At 38.6% G+C, this 22,624-nt stretch overlaps 1 protein-coding gene across 3 annotated transcripts in view; it reads left to right on the top strand.

Moving 5' to 3' along the window:
* CATSPERB (cation channel sperm associated auxiliary subunit beta) overlaps nt 1–22,033 on the top strand; it is a 149,362-nt gene extending 127,329 nt beyond the window's left edge. The window contains exons 22-27 of one of the 3 annotated variants that reach the window (XM_025467826.2): nt 4,327–4,437; nt 11,654–11,764; nt 13,109–13,244; nt 15,248–15,348; nt 16,455–16,529; nt 20,129–22,033. In XM_025467826.2, coding sequence (XP_025323611.1) covers nt 4,327–4,437; nt 11,654–11,764; nt 13,109–13,244; nt 15,248–15,348; nt 16,455–16,529; nt 20,129–20,335 — 741 coding nt within the window. In that variant the 3' untranslated portion in view covers nt 20,336–22,033. The remainder of the gene's footprint in view (nt 1–4,326; nt 4,438–11,653; nt 11,765–13,108; nt 13,245–15,247; nt 15,349–16,454; nt 16,530–20,128) is intronic. The other 2 variants (XR_007412245.1, XM_025467827.2) reach the window with 2 other exon arrangements.
* Nucleotides 22,034–22,624: the final 591 nt, after the last annotated feature.

Raw genomic sequence — 22,624 nt, 5'->3', positions numbered from 1 at the left:
AAAAAGAAACACCCATCTATTTGCTGTGTACAAGAGACTCATTTTAGACATAAGGACACCTCCAGCCTGAAAATAAAAGGTTGGAGAAGCATGTACCATTCAAATGGTCCTCAAAAGAAAGCAGGGGTAGCCATCCTTTTATCAGATAAACTAAAGTTTATCCTGAAGACTGTAGTGAGAGATGAAGACGGACAGTATATATATCATACTTAAAGGATCTATCCAACAAGAGGACTTAACAATCACCAATATATATGCCCCGAATGTGGGAGCTGCCAAGTATTTCAATCAATTAATAACCGATGTTAAGACATACTTAGATAATAATGCACTTATACTTGGTGACTTGAATGTAGTGCCTTCTACCATCGACAGGTCTTCTAAGCACAACATCTCCAAAGAAACAAGAGCTTTAAATGATACACTGGACCAGATGGATTTCACAGATATCTACAGAACTTTACATCCATACTAAACTGAATACACATTCTTCTCAAGTCTACATGGAACTTTCTCTAGAGTAGACCACATACTGGGTCACAAATCAGGTCTTAAAGGATACCAAAAGATTGGGATTGTCCCCTGCATATTTTCAGACCATAATTCTTTGAAATTAGAACTAAATCACAAGAACAATTTGGAAGGATTTCAAACACGTGGAGGTTAAGGACCATGCTGCTAAAAGATCAAAGGGTCAACCAGGAAATTAGAGAAGAAGTAAAAAGATTATGGAAACTAATGAGAATGAAGATACAACCATTAAAAATCTTTAGGATACAACAAAAGTGGCCCTAAGAGGGGAATACATCGCAATACCAGCATCCCTCAAAAAATTGGCAAAACCCCAAATACACAAGCTAACCTCGCACCTAAAGGAACTGAAGAAAGAACAGCAAATAAAACCGACATCGAGCAGAAAAAAGAGTTAATCAAGATTCGAGCAGAGCTCAATGAAATAGAGACCAGAAGAACTGTGGAACAGATCAACAAAACCAGGAGTTGGTTCTTTGAGAGAATTAATAAGATAGATAGACCATTAGCCAGCCTTATTAAAAAGAAGAGAGAAAAGACTCAAATTAATAAAATCATGAATGAGAAAGGAGAGATCACTACCAACACCAAGGAAATACAAACGATTTTAAAAACATATTATGAACAGCTATACGCCAATAAATTAGGCAAGCTAGAAGAAATGGACACATTTCTGGAAACCAAAAACTACCAAAACTGGAAGAGGAAGAAATAGAAAACCTGAACAGGCCAATCACCAGGGAGGAAATTGAATCTGTCATCAAAAACCTCCCAAGACACAAAAGTCCAGGGCCAGATGGCTTCCCAGGGGAATTCTATCAAACGTTTAAAGAAGAAACCATACCTATTCTACTAGAGCTGTTTGGAAAGATAGAAAGAGATGGAGTACTTCCAAACTCGTTCTATGAGGGAAGCATCACCTTAATTCCAAAACCAGACAAAGACCTCACCAAAAAGGAGAATTACAGACCAAAATCCCTGATGAACATGGATGCAAAAATTCTCAACAAGATACTAGCCAATAGGATCCAGCAATACATTAAGAAGATTTTTCACCATGACCAAGTGGGATTATCCCCAGGATGCAAGGCTGGTTCAACACACGTAAAACAATCAATGTGATTCATCATATCAGCAAAAGAAAAACCAAGACCATATGATCCTCTCAATAGATGCAGAGAAAGCGTTTGACAAAATACAGCATCCATTCCTGGTCAAAACTCTTCAGAGTGTAGGGATGAGGGAACATTCCTCAGCATCTTAAAAACCACTTCTTAAAAGCCACTATGAAAAGCCCACAGCAAATATCATTCTCAATGGGGAAACACTGGGAGCCTTTCCCCTAAGATCAGGAACTCTACAGGGATGTCCACTCACATCCCTGCGATTCAACATAGTACTAGAAGTCCTATCCTTAGCAATCAGGCAACAAAAAGACATTAAAGGCATTCAAACTGGCAAAGAAGAAGTCAAACTCTCCCTCTTCGCCGATGACATGATACTCTACCTAGAAAACCCAAAAGCGTCCAACCCAAGATTGCTAGAACTCATACAGCAATTTGGCAGTGTGGCAGGATACAAAATCAAGGCCCAGAAGTCAGTGGCATTTCTATACACTAACAATGAGGCTGAAAGAGAAATTAAGGAGTCAATCCCATTTACAATTGCACCCAAAAGCATAAGATACCTAGGAATAAACCTAGCCAAAGAGGTAAAGGATCTATACCCTAAAAACTACAGAACACTTATGAAAGAAATTGAGGAAGACACAAAGAGATGGAAAAATACTCCATGCTCATGGACTGGAAGAATTAATATAGTGAAAATGTCAATGTTACCCAGGGCAATTTACACGTTTAATGCAATCCCTATCAAAACACCATGGACTTTCTTCAGAGAGTTGGAACAAATCATCTTGTGTGGAATCAGAAAAGACCCCGAATAGCCAGGCGAATTTTAAAAAAGAAAACCATAGCTGGGGGCATCACAATGCCAGATTTCAGGTTGTACTACAAAGCTGTGGTCATCAAGACAGTGTGGTACTGGCACAAAAACAGACTCATAGATCAATGGAACAGAATAGAGAACCTAGAAATGGCCCCTCAACTCTGTGGTCAACTAATATTCGACACAGCAGGAAAGACTATCCACCGGGAAAAAAGACAGTCTCTTGAATAAATGGTGCTGGGAGAATTGGACATCCACATGCAGAAGAATGAAACTGGACCATTCTCTTAAACCATACACAAAGATAAACTCAAATGGATGAAAGATCTAAATGTGAAACAAGATTCCATGAAACTCCTGGAGGAGAACACTGGAAACACCCTTTTTGATTTTGGCCACAGCAACTTCTTGCAAGATACATCCATGAAGGCAAGAGAAACAAAAGCAAAATGAACTATTGGGACTTCATCAAGATAAGAAGCTTTTGCACAGCAAAGGATACAGTCAACAAAACTCAAAGACAACCTACAGAATGGGAGAAGATATTTGCAAATGACATATCAGATAAAGGGCTAGTTTCCAAGATCTATAAAGAACTTATTAAACTCAACACCAAAGAAACAAACAATCCAATCATGAAATGGGCAAAAGACATGAACAGAAATCTCACAGAGGAAGACATAGACATGGCCAACATGCACATGAGAAAATGCTCTGTATCACTTGCCATCAAGGAAATACAAATCAAAACCACAATGAGATACCACTTCACACCAGTGAGAATGGGGAAAATTAACAAGGCAGGAAACCACAAATGTTGGAGAGGATGCGGAGAAAAGGGAACCCTCTGACACTGTTGGTGGGAATGTGAACTGGTGCAGCCACTCTGGAAAATTGTGTGGAGGTTCCTCAAAGAGTTAAAAATAGACCTGCCCTACGACCCAGCAATTGCACTGCTGGGGATTTACCCCAAAGATTCAGATGCAGTGAAACGCCGGGACACCTGCACCCTGATGTTTCTAGCAGCAATGTCCACAATAGCCAAACTGTGGAAGGAGCCTCGGTGTCCATCGAAAGATGAATGGATAAAGAAGATGTGGTTTATGTATACAATGGAATATTCCTCAGCCATTAGAAATGACAAATACCCACCATTTTTTTCAATGTGGATGGAACTGGAGGGTATTATGCTGAGTGAAATAAGTCAATCGGAGAAGGACAAACATTATATGGTCTCATTCACTGGTGAATATAAAAAATAGTGAATGGAAATAAAGGGAAAAGGAGAAAGAATGAGTGGGAAATATCAGAAAGGGAGACAGAACATGAGAGACTCCTAACTCTGGGAAATGAACAAGGGGTTGTAGAAAGGGAGGTGGGCGGGGGGTGGGGGTGACTGGATGACTGGCACTTAAGGGGGTACTTGATGGGATGAGCACTTGGTGTTATTCTATATGTTGGCAAATTGAACACCAATAAAAAATTATAAAAAAAAGAAAAAGAAAAAAGCAACCAACCAAACTTGAAGATTTATTTGTTAAATACATCACTAAGACTTTTTCTAAGGTGTTGAAACTTTCTTGCATTTACATTATGGTAGCTATTTTGCATACTAAAAATTTTTTTCACCTGTATTTACAAGTTCCAAGCAATTATATTGCCTTGGGCTAAGGTTGTTGGAATCCCAGAAAAATAAGGTGTAGGGACTGCAGGGAGAAGAGAAATTTATGCCTGGAACTAAAAATGAAATATTTGCTTTGAGTCCTTTTGTGGAAAGTCAAGATTTTTAAGTTGAAGACTTAGTAAATAGTTGTGAATTACCTGTTTTCTTTGCTTCATCACTTACAGGTAAATTACAGGCCTCCATCTAATATGGGAATTGCTATTCCACTCACAGATAATTTTTACCATGTGGATCCTAGCAAACCTATACCAAGAAATCTATTTCCTAAGTCAAAGGTAAATCATTTTTGAGCATATAAAGCAGTACTTATTTGAATTCAAAAGTCAGTCAGTGAAATTACAGATGGACCTAGCTGCAGGGATTCAGTGAGAAGGTTCATTCATAACAATTTTGCATCTGCCCTGATATGTCAGGTTATGTGGACATATTACTACTCCTACTATCCTGTTCCTCCTCCTCCTTTAGACCCCTCTCCTCTTTTCTTTAAGATTTTATTTATTTACCTGAGAGAGATTGAACACAAGTGGGGGGAGAGGGAGAAGCAGGCTTCCCACTGAGCAGGGAGCCCAACACGGGGCTCTATCCCAGTACCCTGAGATCATGACCTGAGTCAAAGTCAGATGCCTAACTGACTGAGCCACCCAGGCACCCCATTAGCCCCCTCTCCTCTTACTGCTACCTCTGCATATGGTTTCAGAGCAAGAACTCTAAATGGACCACTTTCTCCTGATGTCTCCCTGGTTCCCCTTTGGATTTCAAAGGGAATAAGTGGGGTGAGAGCATCTCTTCTCAAATGAATGGAGTCCCAAGACCCAACTCACATCTCCAGTCCAGTGAAACGAATGGTGTCCTAAAGAAAAGAAGACTATCTGATCGAACACAGCACATTTAAACTCCTGCCAAGGTTTAGGAAACAACCAAGACCAGCAGCACTCTGCCTCTCTGGAGGGTGGAGTGAACAAGATAGAAAGAACAGAGAAACCATGAGGTTCACAGGGAGAGTACATGATGGGGTAGCTTCTTGAGGAAACCTCACAGATGCCTGTGGAATCTCTCTCCAGAAGAAAACACCTACCTGCCTGTAGACATGCACAACATTCACATCTACTACATGTGCATATGCATTGTGTGCGCACACACACATAAAAAAGACATAAAATGCTTGTTTCTTTGTGTTCAAAACTCTCCCTTGTCATCTCATGGAATTCAGAGCAAAAGCCAAATTCTTGCAATGGTCTACTAGGTCCTCAATGATTTGGTGTTGGCATTCCCTCTGACCTGATTTCCCCTGGGTTAATCTGCTCCAGCCACACTGGCCTCCATGTAGTTCTTCAAATATGCCAGACATATCTCCAGCTCAAGGATTTGGCAACTAAAGAAATTCCTCTGTCTGGAATGCTCTTCTGCCAAATGGCACCTGGAGCAGACATTGTCATTGTCTTCGGGTCTTTGCTTAAATATCGCCATCACTGTGAGGCCTGTTTTGACCACTCTATTTAGAATCAGAAGCCTCACCCCCAGTGTTATCCACTCCCTGTCCCCCTTCTATCCCTTATTATTCTTCATTGCACTGATTATGATTTACAGATTTTACTCATTTCTTTTATTGTGTCTTTTTTTTATACATTTATATTTTATTGGTGTTCAATTTGCCAACATACAGTGGTCTTAAAGCACTCCTATGTCTGGCACTGTTTTAGATACTAAAGATGCAGCAGAGAAGAAAATAGTTTTCAAAACAACAACAACCTCGACTTAATGTAGCTTACCTTTTTTTACAAGACACAATACAATGGAATATTACTCAGCTATTAGAAACGACAAATATTTGTCTTCACTGTAATGGAGGAGGATAGGAACTAAGCAAAAAGTTGTACAAATTAGAAACTATTTATGAACAGTATGACTGTGCATAACCCAGAGCAGAATTATCAGGAATATTTCTACAATGCAGCCTTCTCAATTGTACCTCACAGCTTCTTTTTTTTTAATTTATTTTTTATTGGTGTTCAATTTACTAACATACACACAGCTTCTGAATCAGAAACTATAGTGCAGTCCTGAAATTTGCATTAAAAAAACCTCCCAGTTAATCCTTACTTGCTCTTAAGTTTAAGATAGACACGTAGTAGATACAGACACAAAACACACACTATGACTGTTGATCAGGGTTATAACCTAGTCCAAGGGAGTCACACTGAAGATAAACAGGGGTGAGCCAAAAAAGAAGGAGAAAGTCAGAGTGTAGAGGGTATAGAGGAGAGAAAAAGAGCATCCTAGGCAAGGAGGTACTCTCACCAGGGCAGTCATGAGACAGCGCTCCATGACTCGGGAAAGCCAGGAAGCCTGGAGCACAGTGAGTGGGGTCGTATACAACAGAGAATACACATTCCTTTCAGTCCACATGGAACAGCCATACAAAGTGACTACTTATTTTGTAATAAAGTCTTAATGAATTCCAAAAAGGCTTACTACAGTCTATATTCTATAACTTTAAATCATTAAAATTCAAATTTAAGAAGAAAAAAAAGCAAAAAAGAAAAGTATATGCATACACACATATGTCTTCAATTTACCCCTTAAGTTGACCTCTGTCTAGTCTGACTTGTGAAAAAAATCCTAACTAAACTACCAGCAAGTCAAATGCATGGATATACTAATGCTGTGGTATTTCAGGACTTTCTCCAATGTGTGAAAGTTGGAGCATATGAAACATGCTAAAATAATTAGGAAAAATAATCTCAACAGAAGGCTTAAAACATGTTTGATACCATTTAACATTCATCTCTGAATTAGCTTCTGTAAAACAGAAATAGAAGTGATACTACCAAATCTAATAAATAAAATCTGTGAGAAATATTTAACAAACATATAAAATCAAATATTAGAAGCATTCAGGCTTTAATACTTCTATTTTACTTTGTTCTGTAAAGTCAAACTGAGCCAATGGGACAAAAGTAAATAAAGTATAAATATTAGAAAGAGACAAAACTCATCATTCCCACATGTAATTACTTACTTGAAAATATGGAAGAAACAACTGACAAACTACTAAAACTCAAAATAATTATAAGTAATGCAGCCCAATGGATATAAGATCACAAAGAAAAATCAGTAGTGTTCCTTTATATCTGCAATAACTAATTAGAAGTAAAAATGGAAAACAACCCATTCTTCATTTGCATATAATGATAGATGTAGAATTTAATCTAAAAATATGTGCAAGACAGGTATGGAAAAAAATATATTTTTTAGCTGAGGCATATGAAAAACACCTTAAATTGAGAGAAGTCTCATGTTTCTGATGGGATGCTTCACCATAATAAAGCTCAGCTCTCTCCAGATTAATCTATAAAATTAGTGCAATTACAATCAAAACCCCAACAGGATATGTTTGAGGGAACACAATGGGCTTATTCTAAAGTTCATTCTAAGGGCACCTGAGTGGCTCAAGGTGGAGCATGTGCCTTGGGCTCAGGGCGTGATCCTGGGGTCCTGAGATCAAGTCCCACATTGGGCTCCCCGCAGGGAGCCTGCTTCTCCCTCTGCCTGTGTCTCTGCCTCTCTGTGTCTCTCACGAATAAATACATAAAATCTTTAAAAACAATAAAGTTTACTGAAAAAGAAAATGGGTATTAATAAATAATTTGAAGAACAGAAAATGAATGAGAGATTTGTCCTCCTATAGATTAAAAAAGGTAATTAATATAATACAGTAAGCAGATGGAAGTAAGCAGATGGAAGGAAATAATAAAGATTAGAGTGGAGATGAATAAAGATGATAATAAAAAATAAACGCCACCCAGGTGTCCCTAAAGAAGAGAATTGAAGAACAGTAACAAGAATAATAAAACCAAAAGTTGGTTCTTTGAAAATATCAACAAAATTTACAAACCTTTAGATAGACAAGAAGAAAAAGAAAAGACAACTACAATCAGAAATGGACATGGGATATTGCTGTTTATTTTACTGTATATATGATATATGGGAATTATGAACAATTCTGTGTCAACAAATTGGATACTTAGATGAGATGGAAACGTTCATGGAAAAACATAAATTACCTAAAGTGACTGAAAATGAAATAGAAAGTCTCAGTAATCCTAAAACAAGTAGAGAGATTGAGTCAGTTAGTAATCAAAAACCTCCCAACAAAGATCAGATGGCTACATTGGTGAATTCCACCAAACATTTAAAGAAAAAAAAATTTTAAGATTTTATTTATTTATTCATGAGAGCCACAGAGAGAGAGAGAGAGAGAGAGAGAGAGAGAGAAAGAGAGAGAGAGAGAGAGCCAGAGACACAGGCAGAGGGAGAAGAAGGCTCCCTGTGAGGAGCCTTATGTGAGACTCGATCCCAGGACCCTGGGATCATGCCCTGAACCAAAGGCAGATACTCAACCACTGAGCCACCCAGGCATCCCTAAAGAAAATTTAACACCAATAGTTCTCAAACTTTTCCTAAAGAACTAGAAGAGTTCCTAACTGATTCTAAGAGGCCAGCATTATCCTGATACTAAAGCCAGATAAAGACATTGCAAGAAAATTACAAACCAATATGCCTTATGAATATAGAGACAAAAAAACCCCACAACAATACTAGCAAACGAAATTCAACAGCATCAGAAAAGGATCATATGCCATGACCAAGTGGAGATTTGTCCCAGGCACACAAAGGTGGCCTAACATAAGAAATCCATCACTGTTATGCATCACATTAATAGCACATACACGTGGTCATCTCAATTGATGCAGAAAAGGCTTTTGACAAAATCCAACATTTTATGAGAAAAGCACTCAACAAACTAGTAATAAAGGGAAACTTCCTCAACCTGATAAAGGGCATCTATGAATTACCCACTGCTATCATCATACTTAGTGCTGAAAGATGAACAGCTTTTCCCATAAAATCAAGAACAAGACAAAGCTCATGCCCCTTTTATTCAGTATTGGACCAGGGCAACTAGGCAAAGAAAAGAAATGAAAAAAACATCCAGATTGGAAAGGAAGTAGTAAAGTTATCTCTATTTACAGGTGATATGATATTATAAGTTATATATAACATAATAACTTACTATGAAACCATAGTAATCGGGCATCTTGGTGGTTCAGTCAGTTAAGTGTCTGCCTTTGGCTCAGGTCATGATCTCAAGGTCCTGGAATCGAGTTCGTGTCGAGCTCCCTGCTCAGTGATGAGTCTGCTTCTTCCTTTCCCTCTGCCCCTCCCTCTGCCTGTGCTCTATCACTTTCTCCCTCAAATAAATAAAACGTAAAAAAAACACATAGTAATCAAAAGAGTGTGATAATGGCATAAGGATGGACATATTTATCAATGGAATAAAATAAAGAGCCCATATGGTCAGTTGAGTTTTGACATATGTGGCAAGGCCACTCAAAGGAGAGAGAATAGGTTTTTCAACAAATGGTGCCAGGACAACTGGATATCTATATTTAATACTATGAAGTTGGACACCTGTCTTGCACTATACACAAAAATTAACTGAAAATTGATCGAAAACCTAAATGTAAGAACTAAAATATAAAATTCTTATAAGGCAGTATAAGTGTATATCTTTGTCTCTTTGATTAAGGTGGTGATTTGTTAAATATGACCCTAAAGCACAAACAGTGACAGAGAAATAAATAAATTGAACTTCAGCAAAACTAAAAACTTGTGTATGTATATGAAAGGACACTGTCAAGAAAGTGAGAAGACATCACTGAATGGGAGAAAATATCTGCAAATCATATATCTGATAAGACTCTAATATCCAGACTATCTCAAGATCTCTTACAACTCCACACCAAAGAGACAAACTACCCAGTTAGAAATAGATGAAGTTTCTAAATAGTTCTCCAAAGATACACAGATGGCCAACAAGCCCATGAAAGATGCTCAATATCATTAGTCATTATGTAAATGTAAATCAAAATCTCATTGATTTTAATGGGAAATAACAAATATTGGTGAAGATATGGAGACATTAGAACCCTCATCCATTGCTGTCAGGAGTATAAAATAGTGCAGCTGTTGTGGCAAACATTTTGGAAGTTCTTCAGAAAGTTAAACATATAGAATGACTGTACAACCCAGCAATTTTATTCTTAGATATATATCTAAAAAAATTGAAAATGTATGTTCAAACAAAATTTATAACAGCGTTTTTCATAACAGCCAAAAAGAGGAAACAACCAATTATCCATTAAGCAATGAATAGATAAACAAAATAGGCAATATCTGCACAATAGAATATTACTTGGTCGTAAAAAGGAATGAAGTACTGCTGCATGTTACCACATGGATAACCCTCAAAAATAACATTTGAGGGACACCTGGGTGGCTAAGGGTGAGCATCTGCCTTCAGCTCAGGGTGTGACCCCGGGGTCCTGCGATCGAGTCCCGCATCAGGCTCCCTGCATAGAGCATGCTTCTCCCCCTGCCTGTGTCTCTGTTTCTCTCTGTGTGTGTCTCTCATGAATAAAAACAAAACAACATGTGAGCAAAAGAAAACAGACACAAAAGGTCAAATATTGTATATTTCCACTTATATAAGGTGTTGGGAATAGGAAAATTCATACAAATGGAAAATAGAATGCATACATGGGTTGGGAGAAGGGGAAGAGGGAAATGAAGAGAACTATTTTTTAAAGATTTTATTTTCAAGCAATCTCTACACCCAACATGGGATGTGAACTCACAGTCCTGAGATCAAGAGTCACCTGCTCCACCGACCAAGCCAAGCAGGAGCCCCAGTATGGAGTAACTATTCGTGGATACAGGGTTTCCATTTGGGGTGATGAGAATGTTCTGGAATTAGCAGACAACATGGCACATGTAGTGAAACTCACCAAATAGCACACTTGAAAATGGTTAAAGTGGTGAGTTTTGTCTCAGGAAAGAGAAGAAGAAAAAAAAAAAAGAAGCTGGGGGATGGTAATCCTAAAAAGAAGTAAAGGGGGAATGAGATTTTTTAAAAAATAGAATTGATTATCAAAATCAAAAGCCAATCACTGTTAGAACAGTGATCAAGTAAGAAATGAATGACAAATGGATAATTATAATGGAGATTTTTAAATGATAGGTGAACGCCACAAAGAAAGGCAAGTGAGAAACAGTAGACTTGGAGAGGGTTCCAGAGAGCCCACAGCCCTGTCGCATCATGTCGAGGTCTCTGTTTTCATGTGATGGGAGGCACCCAGGACAGGGAATCTGAGGGCTCTGGTGTGCTGCCTTCAGAAAGACACAGGCTCAGTAGGTCCCACACATGTTGATAGTCAACCCGGCAAGCAGCTGACACTTGAATTCAAATGGCCAAGCAAGGAGACAGAATTCAGAAATACTGTAATTTTACTCCATTATTAATGGCATCTTTCCCCCTCTTAGCATCTTGGGGATTTTATTAATTCAGGAAACAAATATTTAGTCGACATTTACTCAGTTTGCTGAAATCCTGCCACAAGAAAAGCAAGTCAGCCTATATTCTATTTACAGAGATCTGGTAAATTCAAACAGTGCGCTAACATGTCCACTCGGGAGGAGTGTAATTGCACAAATGATCAGAAGTTTTCACATGCTGTTGCTTTCTCAGATTGCAGAGAAAAGGTAAGGTAATTTTTAACTGCCTAGAAACAAAGTGCTTTCATATTTATAAGATTTCGAAGTGTGCATTTTCATTTAAAATGAAAGATGAGACATAGAAAGAGCATCTTATTATGACATAGAACCAAATAATAAGACACAGAGCTAGAAAGATCTGGATTTAAATGTCCCTAACCAAGGTAATGAACCATTCCTGCAAAACAGGATAATGGCTGCACCACACTGCCCACCTCACAGGATTCTCATAAACACATGTGCCCATATCTCTGTGGAAACAATCTGTAACCTGTCATACACTGTACTAGTTTATGATGGATATTGATTCATAAAAAATTTATTGAGTGTCTAATGTGTATCAGTGGTGGGAATGTAGAAGTTGAAGTCCTTGTAATCAAGAAGCTGAGTCTGGTAGTAGTGACAAAATAGAGGACAGGAGAGTATGTTGGTTAAGAGAAAGGATTCTGTGTCAAATATTCTGTTAGTCTCTCAAAGCATTCAAAAGTGTATTAAATGGATTATTGGTGTTTGTGTTACTAACTTAAATGTACACTTAATATAACTTTCAAGTAGGTCTATTTCAAGGTCTTGTAAGACTATATAATAGCATTACAGACTCTGTATATATACATATATAGCATTGTATTAAGTGATTTTTATTTCCATATAAAGGCTTTTCAAAGTAAAGTTGTTTATTTTTTAAAATAAAATCCTCTATATAAAGATAAAATCATTTAATACCATATGAGGCATAGAGTTAGCATTCAATGAACTGTGAGGGCTATTATACACACCCCTACAACTCTCCCCTTTCTGAATTACAGTAATGTTTCTTGAGCATTTACTGTCTATGAAACACAGCTCTGAGCATGCTCCATGGTTTGTCTCATTTAATTAGAGGTAGGTAAATTTGCCAAAGATCAAATCATTAGTATGTGAGAGAGCTGGATTTGACCTCTGACTCCAGAGCCTGAGTTTCAAGAACATGGCTGAAAAGATCCTGACTGGCCAGGAGAGAGGTATAAGGGAGCTGGGCAGGATCCAATTCATGCAGCACCCTATGAGATATGAGTTAGCCAAAAAAGTGTGAATGTCATCATAGCAGACTCCTGAAAAAGGCCAATAGAAAATTACAAATTTTGTTACCACACTAATTGTGTATTACTTTTGATTCTACTGTAAGATTGCTTCTCATGTTCTGAGAAGGTGGAACGCCTAAGAGGCACATGTCATTTAGGAAGACCAAACTCTTGGGTGATGCATATCTATTCAATACTTTTTTTTACAGAGGAATTGAAATTAGTCTTGAATTTTCCAAATTGATGTTCATTCTTGGAATTTGCACTTTAGGTTCCTCGATTTAAGTTTCCAGTTACACAGTATCCAGTGTCTTTGGAAATTTACAGCGAGGATGGACATATCCCAGTGGAAACTCCTTATCTGGTGACCGTAACTGAAGTGAACAGGAGGGAAAACTGGAAACTAAGTAGGGTTTGCTTTCTTCTATGGCTGTTTTGTCTTATAAGTAATGTTGTTATTACCTAGGTAAGTGGCTTATAAAACCTGTTTACACAAGGAACAACCAAGAGTTGGAGGCCTAACTGGCTGAGCCTCCCATGTGCCCCTCTTTGGAGAAGAATTTGGATCCACTGGTACACTGCTGTTTACTCTCCTTCTCTTGTCTCTCACATATTTCATTATTACTTTCAGTGCCCTGGATTTCATGGCATAAAAGCATTTTTGAAGAATTTGAAATCCATTTTGTAGATGAATAGCAAAAGATGATTGAATTTGTGCTACATGTTGGTCTCGTGTCTCTTTTGATTGCTTTTGCAATGTTACAGAGGAAGTTCCAAAAGATGTGGCCAGATAGCCTATAGAGTCTGTCTTCTAGGGCACCAGGCTGGCTCAGTTGGAAGAGTGTGCAACTCTTGATCTCAGGGCCATGAGTTCAAGCTTCACATTGGGTGTAGAGATTACTTAAGTAAAAAAAAAAAAAAAAAAAAAAAAAAAAAAAAAAAAACACTTAAAAAATTATCTTTTAATTATATAAGCAAAGTTTCTTCAAAATTCTATGGTAAAATAATTTAAAAGATGTGGAAATTTTTTTAAATAAGAAAAATGAGGGGTGCCTGACTGGCTCAGTCAGTAGAGCATATGACTTTTGATTGGGGGGTTGTAAGTTTGAGTCCCACATTGGGTGCAGAGGTTACCTAAAAATAAAATCTTTGAGGTGTCTGGGTGGCTCAGCTGGTTAAGCATCTGACTCTTGACCTCAGTTCAGGCCTTGATCTCAGGGTCATAAGTTCAAGCCCCACACAGGGCTCCATGTGGGGAATGTTCCTAACTAAAAAGTTAATCAATTGATCAATGATCACATCTTTAAAAAAAATGAAATTTACCACAATTTGATTTTACCTCAAATGTACAATTTTTCCTGCACATTTTGTGTTTATAAATACATCACGGCAATTGCTTGATCAGTAGGTAGACAGATAAATAGATACATTTTAATGAAATTTTGATCAGCCATTAATATGTTACCAAATAGCCAGACATTGGGTATTCAGGGAGCCTTACTCTGCACAGTACATGCATTCTTGAGATGAAAATCTAACAAGACTTTCTGGTAGTGTATGAGAATCTAATGTTGCCAGCTTTTGAGCACTGATCATTAAATATTCAAACATTTGTATACTGACTGTTAAGCCATTCGTAGCTTGAAAGTAGCCACGGTGAGACTATTTACACTATGGAAACTGGCAAATTCTACTATCAGAGCCTTATCCCCCTTAGATCTCATGTACAGTTGTACCACTGCAATCACTATGAATTATAAGAAAGGCAAGAATAACTGATCACATCTTTTAGAAAATATTCAAATGGATTTATTGTGAAAATGTTCTGCCATCTTTTGAAAATTATTTAGCAACTGCTAAGTTTGAATTATCTCGTTGCCAAAGATACAAAGTATGTGCAGGTTAAGACTGGTCCTGAGCACAGGGCTAGAAGGAAAGGTCAGCCTGAATAAGGTGGTCAGAGGTCTTGTCCTTTTTTATTTTTATTTTTTTGAAAGTGTGTGTGCACAAGTGCATGAACGGGGGTGGGGAGGGGCTGGCAGAGAGGAAGAGAAAGAATCTGAAGCAGACTCCATGCCCAGCTTGGAGCCCAGAGTAGTGCTCAATTTCCCAGTTTCTGAGATCATGACCTGAGCTGAAATCAAGAGTCAGACACCTAACTGACCGAGCCACCCAGGCATCCCAGAGGTCTTGTCCTTCTTGAGGGCGTCCCTGAGGAGATTCAGTGTTAGCTATGAGACCTAATTTTCCCTATATATGTTTTCTATGTTGTCAAGCAGAACTGAAAGTCTGGGGTATCTTAGCCATGTTACAGAGTGAAAGCCTTCATTATCTCGATGTATGTAGCAAATTTTATCCAAAATGTGAAAACAACCTAAGTGTGCTTAAACTATACTTCATATGCTTTTAGAACACAGTGTACCAGAAAATGTAAAAAAATTGAAAAATTACTTAGAATCACGTCTTAATGCTCCAGTATATAATCCTTTAGGCCTCAACTTAAGTATAAAGGTAAGTGGACAGCATTTTTGTTTTTCCTGTTTTGTTTTTTTTATAATAAATTTATTTTTATTGGTGTTCAATTTGCCAACATACAGAATAACACCCAGTGCTCATCCCGTCAAGTGCCCCCCTCAGTGCCCATCACCCATTCACCCCCACTCCCTGCCCTCCTCCCCTTCCACTACCCCTAGTTCGTTTCCCAGAGTTAGGAGTCTTTATGTTCTGTCTCCTTTTCTGATATTTCCCACACACTTCTTCTCCCTTCCCTTATATTCCCTTTCACTATTTTTTACATTCCCCAAATGAATGAGACCATATAATGTTTGTCCTTCTCCGATTGACTCATTTCACTCAGCATCATACCCTCCAGTTCCATCCACGTCGAAGCAAATGGTGGGTGTCATTTCTAATGGCTGAGGAATATTCCATTGTATACCTAAACCACATCTTCTTTATCCATTCAAACAAAACACATATGTCTAAAGTAAGATTGGTTTAAGTTTTAAAGCATAGGTATCCATCAATGGTAGAAATTGCATCTTTAAAGTATATGGAGAGTGTTTATTTTTCCTTTTCCTTGATATTGTCATTTCTAAAGGTATCTGGAAGTTGAATTTAACATTAACTTACTATTTTTTGAGCTGATAGGCACAACTAATAGATTATTTTTGAAGGTGGGGCAGAAAGGGTATTTCCAAAATTTAGGGGAAAAATTGGTTTGGTATTTTTCACCTGGATGTACACAGATATGTCTTTTGGTTTCAGCTGTGTATCAGAAGACAACACAAAGTTGATATAATCTAGGTAATTGTTATAAAAGCCCATAAAAGTGAGTGGACATATCAAAACCATGAATATGAACATTAGCCCAAATTACTTGTCAAGGCCGTGTTAGGTTTTGTGTTTATGTTTCTTCATTCTATAAAGAAGTATCAGCTATTGTCCTTCTCCCTCCATTTTTATTTTGGTATATAAAGTGGATGCCTGAGAGACTTAGGAAGGGGAATGGATTTTTCTATGCAACATCTATAAAGAAATCGGCCCTAGTGTATATTTTAACTTAAAGGAACATAAGTTTCAATGCTGCTAATGACTGGGTATGTTTTTCTCCACAGGGCTCTGAGCTTTTTCACTTTAGAGTGTCTGTTGTTCCAGGGGTTACTTTTTGTAACTTAGTTGAAGAATTTCAGGTATAGTAAATGCACAAGATACTGATGGGGTGATGGCTGGGGAAGTAACATGACAAATGTCCGTGCAAGAGACACTAAAGAGGAAAATGGCATAATTTGTGTGATGGACAGGGCTTGGAGACAAGAGATCCTGGAGAGTGGTAGTGACATTGTCAGTAATGATGAAGGTAGAGTGCATGACACATAGCAGGACCCATCAGTGCTGGGAGCATTTTAATAAATGCCTGGATTTGTTTTTGTTCTCTCTCCATCTTCTATATTTAAGTCAGTTTTCAGACTTGTACCACCTTTCCTCTCACCACATATTCCCATAGAAACATATATCTATGACATTTTAATTTCCATTACAATCTTCCTGATTATCTTCATTGTAACAGTAGAATCTTAATACACCAAAAGCTATCAAGATGCAAAAGTATCGGGAACCAAAGTCAGTCTCCCCAAATTACCTCCATGATGTACAATAATTCAAATTTTCTTCTTTATATAATGACATTGGCTACTTGTGGGGGAGGTGGGGTGAGGAGGAATGAAGATTTGATTAAACTGATTAACCACTCATTAATTATTAAATATAGATACCACAGTATCAAAAATAAAATCTCTCTCTCTCCCCTCCCACCCTTCCTCTTTCCCTCTCCCCTTCCTCCTTCTTTTCCCACCCCTCTCCTTTTTCTATCCCAACCTTGCCCTAAGGCCAGCCCCAATAATGGATCCATACTGCTGTAAACTTGTGTTAACTAGTTGGAGTGTAAGTAAAAACTTGAAAAATAAAATAAAATTGGCAAAAATATTGTCGTTCCAAAAAACAAAAACAAAGAAGCATAGCAAGGGCTTCAAAATAAAACTGCAATATAAACACCACTATAAAGGTCTGGAATAACCCTTGAGTGACAAAGGAACCAGAAAGACACAATAACATAGCCAAAGTTTTGATATTAAATGGACACTGAGCCACCACAGAGAATAAAGTATAACTTGAACGGATCTCAATCAGTGTGGCCAATTGCTAAAACACACAAAAACCCCAACATTTAAAAAAATATTTATTTATTCATGAGAGACACAAAAAGAAAGAAAGAGACAAAGACAGAGGGCTGAGCCGAAGGCTGGCGCCCAACTGCTGAGCCACCCAGGTGTCCCAAACCCCAACATTTTCCCAGAGAATGTTTAATGGGACCTAGAGTCTCACAACATAAACATCTTAGATGTCCAGGATAAAATCCAGAATTACTTAATATGCCAATAACTAAGAAAATATAATTGATTCTCAAAAGCAAAAGCAATCAGCAATTGATGTGGCCAATGAAATGATCAGACAAATGTTTTCAACTAGCCATGGTAACCAGGCTCCAGGAAGTCAAGGTGTGCTCTTTTGAAATGACTGAAAGGGGAAAGGGGGAAATTCTCTGCAGAGAAATGGAAGCTATAAAAAAAGAACCAAATGGAAATTTTAGAACTGAAAAATACAATATCTAAAATTTAAAAATCACTGGATAGACTGGCTAGCAAAACATATATGCAGAGAAAAAAAAAGTCAGTGAATTTGAAAATAAATCAGTAGAAATCCACTCTGAAGAAAAGGGACTAAAAATAATGGCCTCAGGGACCTATGTGATAGTATCAAGAGGTCTGACCTTTATGTCCCCAGAGTCCATGAAGGATAGCAAAAAGGGATTGATACAGAAAAAAGGAAGAAGAAGGAAGAATGGGAGGAAGGAGGAGGGTGAGGAGGAGGAAGGAGAAAAGGAGGAGGAGAAGAGGAAATAACAAAGGCTGAAAGTATCCCAAATTTGGTGAAGACATAAATTTACATATTCAAGAAGCTTAGTGAATCCAGAACAAGATATAGAGGTCCTGTCTAAACATACAATAACCAAACTACTAAAAATCAAAGATTAAAAAAAATCTTGAAAGAAGCCAAAACAACAACAAGAACCATGCAAGTGAACAATAATTGAATGATGTTTGACTTTTCCTCAGATACTATGAAAGCTACAAGAAAATTGCCTAGCATCGCTAATGTACTAGGAACCAGGGTTGGGTAGGGAGGAAGGACCACCTATCCAGAATTCTATATGTAGTGAAAATATCCTTCAGGAATGAAGGAGAAATAAAAGCATCTAGATGAAGGAAAACTAAGGTAATCCACTGTTGGCAGAACTCCTCCTGTTAAAAATGCACAAAGAAGTTCAGGCTGAAAAGAAGCATCAGCAGAAGGACACAAAGCTTCAGGAATGAAGGAGGAACCAAAAAATGAATAAAAGAAAGATAGGAAGTGATTGCACAGTTAGTAAAGGAAGAGAATCATTAAGAAACAATAGAAAAACAATATGAAGTTTCTCAAATCCGTTGAAATCTTATTTGAAAGTATCTGAAACAATGGGGATATTTGTGCACTATAATGGACAAAATTTGAATAACACTGTAAATTGGGTAACAGCATTGTCTCAATGTTAATTCCTTGATTTTGGTAATTACACTGTGGTTATTTATTTTTTTTTAAGATTTTATTTATTTATTCATGAGAGACACAGAGAGAGAGGCAGAGACTCAGGCAGAGGTGAAAAACAGGCCCCATGCAGGGAGGCCGATGTGGGACTCTATCCCAGGACCCCAGGATCATGCCCTGGGCTGAAGGCAGACACTAAACTGCTGAACCACGCAGGGATCCCCTGTGGTTATTTAAATGAATGTGTCCAAGAAATACAAATTGACGTATTTTGGCAGTAAAGGGACAGTGGGTCTAGAATACACTCTGTTATGATTCTGGGGTTGAATCCAGACACAGAGAGGGGCAGAGACACAGGCAGAGGGAGAAGCAGGCTCCCTGCAGGGTGCCTGATGCAGACTTGACCCCAGGATCCCGGGTTCACACCCTGAGCCAAAGGTACACACACAATGGCTGAGCTCCCCAGGCACCCCTAGATGCTTCCACTTCCACATTGAACATAAGTGGCACCCAACCTTCCCTCATGTCTCAGAGAAAAAGACACCTCTGTGCCTCTTTGTCAACAATCCTGTCTCTCTTCAAGGAACCTTTTTTTTTTTTTTTGTCCATCCAGGTGTAGGAAGCATTTTGAACAGAGGGAAACAGAAGTTTCCCTATGTTAGCACATAGAGGATTTTTCTACATAGATGATAGCTTGAAATAGCACATGCTATTCCCTGTTCCCGGACTGCCCATTCTTCTCCTTCTCTTTTATTAATCCACTTACTTTTGGAGATCTAGCCCAGGAAGCCCATTCCCTGGTCATCCTCAGCAGTTTCACATCCACAGCCCTCTGTCCATTCCTCTGTAATGGAATACAGCTCTCTTCCCTGCTGTTTAAGTATCTTGCCTACCTCTGCCATTAAAGTCCTTGCACGGAGGCATTGGACAGCGGATAGGATTCTTATTCTGTATTGTGTGTAAATCGTGACTTGCCAGATTGTCGAGAGATTGTTTCTAGGCTTTGTGGATGCCGAAGGTCTATATGTATCTGAGAAGTTTGCTAAGTTGATCAATAGTGTCTCCACTGTTATGGAAATCATATAAAATTCCACGTGGTCAGTGACTAGATTCAGGAAGCTAAAATACTTTGCTTTTTCTGTTGCAGATTTATGTTGACGAAGTACCATTGCCATTTCCAGGACATGCACTGATCGCTGTTGCTGCGGCTGTAGTGCTGGGGGGATTAATTTTTATGACATTTATATTTCAAATACGTAACATCCATCCAGCTGATATATGCCAAAAATTTATGAGGAGACACAAAGTGAACATATCAAATGCCACTGTCAGCTGGCTTATAGATGAAAATTGAATCATGAACAAATGATAATCACCATTTTCTCTTGGTTTACTTGTTTTATGAGACAGTTCCTCGAACACTATAATTAAATGTTAATATGAAAACAAGAGAAGCTACTACAGGATTACCATTACAACTCAAATTGCTATCCTTCAATATGTGTACCATTCTATTTTCTTATTCTAAATATGTGGAAAGTTTCTTATGTTAACACTTACATAGGAAATTTTCCTCGAGGCTTTTACAAAACCGTAAAATGATAGCCAATCTCTGTGTGGAATGAGCCGTCTGTATTCTTTAGCTTCTATTGACTGGAGCCTATTCTGCGGGATCAGAACACGTGAGCCTTGTTGTGTTCAAGAGAGAGTATGAGTAGAATGGGGTCCTGCCAGGGACAGGTAGGTGTGGAGGAGGCTTATCTGCAGGTGTGCTAGCAAGGCTTCATGGGAACTAAAGATGAAGCCATTTGGGTTTCTTGAAGCAACTTTAGCCCAGATTGTAGTGCCTAAAAAGGGGGAAATGTGACCTCCATTATGGGGGTGCTGGAAGAACCCTGTCCACTCAAGGTATTAGCTTACAAAGCTACAGATGGCATGTGGAATTGCAAATGATGTACCTCTGTGTGCTCCTTCAGAGCACCCATCCCCCTGAGAGTCAGAAGATTGGCAATACATCCAGAGATAAGAGCTGCACTCTCTTGGAAAAGCTCATGAGGGGCAGCATATGCTTTGAGAGCATAAGAAGAAGCTAAGCAGCTTGTCCAGTGTTGTGCCCAAGATTACGGATCCGAGAAACCACCGAGGAGCTGACACCGATGCAAACACACAAGGGTTTATTTACAAGCTCGAGCTTGGGTCCAAGTATACCCGACACAGCGGAGCAGGGACTTGGACCCTGAGGTGGGTTTCAGTTTAGTTTTATGGGCTGGTCTAGGGGACCTCCAGAAGGGGTGGAGGAATTTCTCAAGTTCTGTTTACATTCTGATATGGGACTTCCTGCCACTGGCTTGGGCTCTGTTCTCATTCTAATATGGGGCTTAACTGAAGTAAGGTAAAGTTCAGCTCTTATTCACATGGGCCTGAGATGGCTGTACTTGTGCTAACACTGAACTTAAGGTGGAATGGCCTTAATTTTCTTGGCCTCCACATCCAGAAGATCATGTTTTCCTGCTACACCAGGAGCCCAAAAAAGGCTACATGGCAGTCTTGGTTTCTGAGTCAATGGAACCATTATTGTGTTCACTGGTGGAAGCACTACTACACTAGCTAGAGAGGCCATTTGATTGTCAGAGCCCAAAGTTGAGGGCACAGGAAGCAGAAATCCTAGTAGTGTTTTAGTAAGCAAAATCTTAAAAAAGAACCATTCACTCTCCATCCCTTGTCTCCCAAGGGATGGTGTTGTAGCTACAGGAAACCACCCCTGTACCCTGGGCATTATGGCATGGGACCCATATTCCAGCCAGCCACTGGAATTGCCAGTGTCCAAGGGGCCACTGTGCATGAACTTTCAGTAGACCTCCTTATTGTAAGACTGCCAGTTTCTGGGTGACAAAGTAACAATAATGTAGTGACTCCCAGAGCATCACTTGTTTTTGTGAAGTTGAGGATAGAGTCAGAGGCAAATTGTGAGGGATTCAAACACTTAGAGTCCATAAGCACCAAAAAGATTATTGTCTCCCCATGTGGAATTAAAATTTGCTGAGTGAAGTAAGCCAGTCGGAGAAGGACAAACATTATATGTTCTCATTCATTTGGGGAATATAAATAATAGTGAAAGGGAATATAAGGGAAGGGGGAAGAAATGTGTGGGAAATATCAGAAAGGGAGACAGAACGTAAAGACTGCTAACTCTGGGAAACGAACTAGGGGTGGTAGAAGGGGAGGAGGGCGGGGGGTGGGAGTGAATGGGTGACGGGCACTGGGGGTTATTCTGTATGTTAGTAAATTGAACACCAATAAAAAATAAATTAAAAAAAATAAAATAAAGAGAGAACAGCTGGAAAAAAAAATTTTTTGACCAAACACAAACCTTCAACATATATGGAAACGAAAATAACTTCTTTCCAGATTTTCTGATTGGAAAAATCTGAATAAATTCATCAGGGCTTTACTATTTTCAGGGGCTGGGGGAGGCAAGACTGCCCTATTCCTTGTGTTGGTGCATAAAGTTGGCAGAGATGAGAAAACCATGGCAGCAGGTGAGGCGTGCGGTACCCAGAGCTACCTTTTAAGTTTGCAAGTAGGATAAAATCTCAGATTCTTCCCAGAAATTGACACGAATGGGACTTAAATTCGTTCACAG

This window comes from Canis lupus, chromosome 8, assembly GCF_003254725.2.
Source record: "Canis lupus dingo isolate Sandy chromosome 8, ASM325472v2, whole genome shotgun sequence".
Taxonomy (NCBI): Eukaryota; Metazoa; Chordata; class Mammalia; order Carnivora; family Canidae; genus Canis; species Canis lupus.
The sequence above is the reverse complement of the archived record's forward strand: the minus strand, read 5'-3'. Positions and strand labels throughout refer to the sequence as shown.